This window comes from Otolemur garnettii, unplaced genomic scaffold, assembly GCF_000181295.1.
Source record: "Otolemur garnettii isolate 467f Iridium unplaced genomic scaffold, OtoGar3 scaffold00001, whole genome shotgun sequence".
Lineage (NCBI taxonomy): Eukaryota > Metazoa > Chordata > Mammalia > Primates > Galagidae > Otolemur > Otolemur garnettii.
Window position 1 is genome coordinate 71,914,415 of NW_003852396.1, and position 6,443 is coordinate 71,920,857.

General features: G+C 42.3%; 1 protein-coding gene and 1 non-coding gene across 2 annotated transcripts in view; both read right to left on the bottom strand.

The window, feature by feature from the left end:
• The window catches only part of CKAP5 (cytoskeleton associated protein 5), a 144,593-nt gene that overhangs the window by 14,437 nt on the left and 123,713 nt on the right, over window positions 1-6,443 (bottom strand). The window contains exons 33-35 of the mRNA XM_023510089.1: window positions 5,838-6,010; window positions 4,177-4,350; window positions 3,833-3,953 (exon numbers count right to left, since the gene is read on the bottom strand). Of these exons, the coding sequence (XP_023365857.1) occupies window positions 3,833-3,953; window positions 4,177-4,350; window positions 5,838-6,010 (468 nt within the window). The remainder of the gene's footprint in view (window positions 1-3,832; window positions 3,954-4,176; window positions 4,351-5,837; window positions 6,011-6,443) is intronic.
• Window positions 3,678-3,784, bottom strand: LOC111724674. Its single transcript, XR_002772935.1, has one exon. It is a non-coding gene; the product is annotated as a small nucleolar RNA SNORD67 (small nucleolar RNA).

The following is a 6,443-nucleotide window of genomic DNA, read 5'->3' on the forward strand; positions in this document are numbered from 1 at the left end:
AGCCATCATTGTTGTTTGGCGGGCCCGGGCTGGGGATTCAAACCCGCCACCTTAGGTGTATGTGGCTGGCGCCTTAGCTGCTTGAGCCACAGGTGCCGAGCCATTTTCACATAAATTTTAGCCTTAACTTAGATCTAGGTCTCCTGGAATCCACTCTTGCTTTACCTATAATCTGGTCTTTATAGTGGCCAGAGTTAACTTTTTCTGCAATTAACAAAAAGTGCAAATATTAAGGAAACATTTAAAGTATAGTAAAAGAAACTTTATCCTGAATCATTTGGGAGTAAGTTGTCAATCTGATACTCTTTTTTTTAGAGACAAGAGTCTCACTTTGTCACCCTCAGTTAGAATGATGTGGAGTCACAGCTCACAGCAACCTCCAGCTTTTGGGCTTAGGCGATTCTCTTGCTTCAGCCTCCTATGTAGCTGGGGTCAATCTGATACTGTAATGCAGGGGTCCTCAAACTTTTTAAACAGGGGGCCAGTTCACTGTCCCTCAGACCGCTGGAGGGCCAGACTGCAGGCCCCAGGACGAGTCAGCTGCTAAGCAGGACAGGCAGTGGCGGTAAAAACACCCGGTGGGTCGGATAAATGTCCTTGGCGGGTGGCATGTGGCCTACAGCCTGTAGTTTGAGGACGCCTGCTTTAATGTATACAGTAGAACCTCCATAGTTGAACACCTCCCTCCTATACTGACCACCACAAGTTGACCTAATTTTCATAGACTGGGCATGTGCCACATGTACACATTGGTACAGTGGTCTAGTTCTTTATGTTGACCAGAAATAGTTCCATGGGTGGTCAGTTTACAGAGGTTCTACTGTATTTTTTTATTTGCCACTAAACTAAGGAGGATCTACTGTATTTCTTAATAACAGGAACATTCTCTTTCATAATTATGACATAACCATCAAAATGAAAGAAATTTCCATTGATGTTATTATCATCTAACCTTCAGACCCCATTCCATTTTACCCTGATGATGTGAATTTTATAACAAAAGGCCAGTCTAGAATCATGCACTGAACTTAGTTGTCACATCTTTTAGTTTCTTCTCGGTCAAGGACAGTTCTTTAGTCTTTCCTCAACTTCCTTGACTGTGACATTTTGATAAGAGTAAGGTTATAAATATTAGAAATATGAGCAAAGTGATGCTGTACTCTCCCTGGGTCCTATATGGTGGCTTGTGATTTCATTTTGTTGTATTATTGACATTCACTTAGATCAAAAGATTAAGGTGGTTTCTGTCAGTTCTCTCTACTTCTTGGTAATTTGTATTTTATTTTTGAGACAGAGTTTCACTTTGTCACTGTTGGTACACTGCCATGCAACTGTAGCTCACAGCAACTTCAAACTCTTGGGCTCAAGCAATTCTCTTGCCTCAGCCTCCTGAGTTGCTGGGACTATAGGCACCCACCACAATGCCTGGGGTCTCGCTCTTGCTCAGGCTGGTCTCAAACTCATGAACTCAAGAGATCTGCCTGCTTTGGCCTCCTAGAGTGCTAGGATTACAGGCATGAGCCACCGTCCCTGGTCTCTATTATTCTTTGAGCCTATCCTTGCTCTCTGGCATAAGAAGATGCCCTAGGCTGGGTGCAGTGGCTCATGCCTGTAATCCCAGTACTCTCGGAGGTCCAGCCAGGTGAACTGCCTGAGCTCAGGAGTTGGAGACCAGCCTGAGCCAGAATAAGACCTTGTCTCTAAAAATAGCCAGGTGTTGTGGTGGGCACCTGTAGTCCCAGCTACTTGGAAGGCTGAGGCAAGAGGATCACTTGAGCCTAAGAGTTTGAGGTTGCTGCGAGCTATGATGCCATAGCACTCTACCAATGGCCACAAAGTAAGATTCTGTCTCACTAGAAAAAAAAAAAAGTTCTAGGATCATCTTGTAATTTCCTTGATTCAGCCCTGGAATCATCCACTTCTCTATAGAACCTGCATTCTTTTTTGCGGAAAATGGTATTTAGTGGGTAAGACCGGGGTGTGCTCATTGCTCGGGTATTGCTGTTCTTGAGTCCTCTTAGTGAAAAGAGCTAGGGAACAAATGTATGTACAGTTATATGCCCTTAATGATATTCTGGTCAACTATGGACCACATATACAATAGTGGTCCCAGAAGATTATGATATGTATTTTTACAGTATTTTCCCTATGTTTAGATATACAAATACTGTACTTACCAATGTGTTATAATTGCTTCCAGTATTCAGTATAGTAACATACTGTAAAATTTTGTAGTCTAGTAGTCAACTGGCTATCCCATATAGCTTAGGTATGTAGTAAGCTACGCCATCTAAGTTTGTATATATATTCCATCATGTTCACACAAGAATGAAATTGCCTAATGATGCATTGCTCAGAATGTATCCCTGTTGTTAAGGAACGTATGACTACATGTTATATCCACTTATATGTATATTATCCCCCATTATATGTGTGTACACAGATGCACATTTCTACTAATGTTTATTTCTACATCTATATATGAAAACCTGAGTTCTAATTCTGGTCCGATACCACAGTTCATTCTATTTGCCTTCTATGTTTGTAACTCTTTTCTCTAACAGGGAGCAACTTGACTCCCATTTTCCTTATTATATTTATTTATTGACCAATCCCTTTGGATGTAACTAATCTTCCATTTCTGTGGCCAGCTATTCCCAATGCAGATGCCCACTTTTTTGGCCGGATTCCTCATTCTAAGCCACACTTCATGCACCATCTCCCCATCCCCAACACACGGAGACATCCTCCTCATGCTGCCTGGGGTCATACTACCATGACAGGTTGGCTCCTACATATATATATATACCCTTCAGCCTGCATGGCTCTGATTCTCTGAACTCCGTGTTGCCCTTCTACATGGACATCCTCCTCACAGTACTTGGGATCTGAGACCCCATTATTGGGCCACTGTGACTCCCCACTCCTACTCCCTTGCCACAGCTATGAATGCCTACCTCGCTCTGCCCCACCTAGTAACTTTAGGAGTAGAGTTGTTAGGGAATGGAAGCAGAGATTTTAATTTTTTAAACATGTAAATTCTTTGTTTAAAATTTTCAAATAGACTCTCATCACACTTAAAATCCAAACAACATTCTCAGGCACTTTTAAGCCCTGCATGATCTGATCACTGTCTGTCTCTCAAACCTCACTCTGTACCATTCTTCCCCTTCAACACTATCCTCCAGGCACACAGACCCTTATTGTTTCCTAGAACTTGGCCAACTCACTCTTAACCTGGGCCTTTGTATATGAGCTGCTTCCTCAGTTTGGAACGTTCTTACCACTGATTTGGACATCAGACTTTTCCTGATCTTTCAATCTAAGTAACTACTCAGTCCCTCTCTCCTATCCATCACCCAATTTGAGTTCTATTTTCACAATAGTTACTACTATCTGATAATTTCTTTCTTTCTTTCTTTTTTTTTTTTGCAGTTTTTGGCTGGGGCTGGGTTTGAACCCACCACCTCCAGCATATGAGGCTGGCACCCCACCCCTTTGAGCCACAGGCGCCACCCTGATAATTTCTTGCTTACTTGTTTCTGTCCACTAAAATCTGAGCACATTCTTTGAGAGTTGGTCCCCCTTTGCTGCTGCTGTTATCTTCTAGCCAGTAGTGAATGAATACAACTAGAAAAATGCAAAGCTCTTCTAAAGCTATATCCTCTGAGGCAAATGATGACTGAGTGGCCCCTGAGCACTTTTTTCCTCATGGCAGTACTGAACATTGCATGTATCCTCTAAATTCTATGATTCCATCAGTGTGTAACCCATCACTTTTATAGCCCCTATATCCACTAAGGGGTTCCCTATCATGGGAGCACCCCCATACCTGGGTCAGAGCTTGGATACTCGTGTTGATGTCACCACTGGCTACTTGGGAGATAATGAAATTGATTGTGGATGCTGTATTACTGTGCATGTCATCGAAGTGTGGAGAGACAGCCCGGATCCTAGACAGCAGAGCAAAGGGAAAACGTCAATCTCTATTATAAGACATCCCAGTAAGTTGGAGTTATGCAATTAACCTCTAGATCCAGGTCTTAGGAAAAAACTATCACTCAGGAAATCAGTTCTAAAACATTTTCACTGCACACTACCACAGAAGGCTCATTTCACTTAGGCACACTCATCATCATGAACTTTTTATGTTTACATGAAAGAGGTTTAACTTACTTGGGTTCTGGAATAAGGACTGGTTCAAAAATGTCATCTAGTTTGTGTTGGACAAGTTCTGGCATTTCACACCGGACTGTGCCACTGTCATTCTCAATCTCATCTAGATCCAGCTGGAATTCTCGGCGGACCATCTGGGCTGCCTCAGGATGCCCACTCATGCTTCGGGCTTGGCTAGGGGAAGCAAAAGGAGGCTCCTGAACTAAGAGATTTCTTAACAAAAGGCAAGAGTGGCACTGCACTGCCAGTTGTCCCAAAGCTTCAGGACAGATGTTCAACTTCTGGTTTCAGCCCCCCTGAATGATTTAAGTCCTTAAGTCTAAGCAGGTGCCTTAAATGGGCAGCAGCTTGATTCATGAATATCCTAAGTGAGCAGATAACTTTAACTTGTAACTTTAATTTACATCACTTGCCAAGTTATAAATATTCTTTTTAGTTTACTAAAGCTAGCAAACCTTGTACTTCTACTCCAGATAAGGCAGAAAATAATAATAAAGCATACTTATATTAACCCAAAGCTCACTACATATGAGCAAATATATAAGATAAATCTAGACTGGCTGGTTCTTTTTTTTTTTTTTTTTGAGAAAGAAGCTTAAGCTGTCCCCCTGGGTAGAGTGCCGTGGCATTACAGCTCACAGCAACCTCCAACTCCTGGGCTCAAGCGAGTCTCTTGCCTCTGCCTCCCAAGTAGCTGGGACCACAGGCGCCCGCCACAATGCCCGGCTATTTTTTGGTTGCAGCCGTCATTGTTGTTTGGTGGGTCTGGGCTGGGGATTCGAACCCGCCACCTTAGGTGTACGTGGCTGGCGCCTTAGCCGGTTGAGCTATAGGCGCTGAGCCAACTGGCTGGTTCTTTACTACCAAGTTAACCAGTTTAAGTTTTCGTAATCATAAGCATCATTCCATGCAGTATTCAGTACATTTTATACTTTTAGGGACAGCCAGTCACCTGTTTTTAGGAATATTCACTCCTAACAGGCCATTCTCCACATCTAAGAAATAGAGATTCAAAGTTTCCAAATTCAAATTGGTTAAAATTATACTCATGACACAACCCAAAATAGAGCTGTCTTGCTTAGGAGGCAGTATTTTGAGTCCCTAAGCCAATTCTGGGTTGCATGCATATTATTTAGCCTTATCTCAAGAACAGGAAACTGAACACAACCTAGTATAACACAAGAAAGAAGGTGAATCAACATTTTAGCCACATTATACTGAGTTGTCATTTTTTTTCTAGCCACTAAACTTTCATGGAAGGCCTAGTTCATGGGATACTAATGGCCACCCTCTATCTTGGTGATAAATTCTAAGCCAGTCGCCCTCCAGAGGGGATGAATCCAAGTCAGAAGTTAGAAAGATATAAGAGCCCTGCTAATGAGAAATTAGCAGGCAGTACTTACATCCTATAAGTGCGATACATAATTCTGTCCACGGAAAAGCAGTGAAAGAAGGCACAAGACCATTTAGAAGTGGTTTTGAGACAAAGACAAAGACAATGAAGACTGAAGGATTAAACATTTGGTTACAAGACATTTACTCAGACACTCTGTCATGCATGATAATGGCTGCAAGAACTTAAGATTATGTCACGGGACAAGCTCTGAGCACACAAGGCAAAGCACAGAAATACTTTCAGACAATTGTTTCTATATACATACTTGAGTTTGGAAGACATGTCCTCAGGCAATCCCTTGCGTAACATGTTGGCATTGGAGCTTATATTCTGTGTGCGCTGAGGTTTCTCTTCCACCTGTTTTATTGGTGCAGCAGAAGGCCTCTTTGCTGACCGCTTAATCCTCTCCTCAAGCATGCTCATATCCTTTTCAGAAAGCTATAAAAAGTCAAATTTAATTTATTAGCATATCCATCTACTAAGATATGAGGAGAATCTTTTTTTTTTTTTTTTGAGACAGTCTCAGGTTGTTGCCCTAGGTAGAGTGCTGTGGCATCATAGCTCAAAGCAACCTACAATTCTTGGGCTCAAGTGATCCTCTTGCCTCAGTTTTTCTATTTTTTAGTAGAGACATGGTCCTGCTTTTGCTCAGGCTGGTGTTGAACTCATGAGCTCAAACTATCCACCATCTCAGTTTCCCAGAGTGCTAGGAATTACAGGCATGAGCCACCATGCCTGGCATGAGGAGAATTTATTTATTTATTTATTTATTTATTTATTTTTGAGACAGAGCCTCAAGCTGTCCCCCTGGGTAGAGTGCCGTGGCATTACAGCTCACAGCAACCTCCAACTCCTGGGCTCAAGCGAGTCT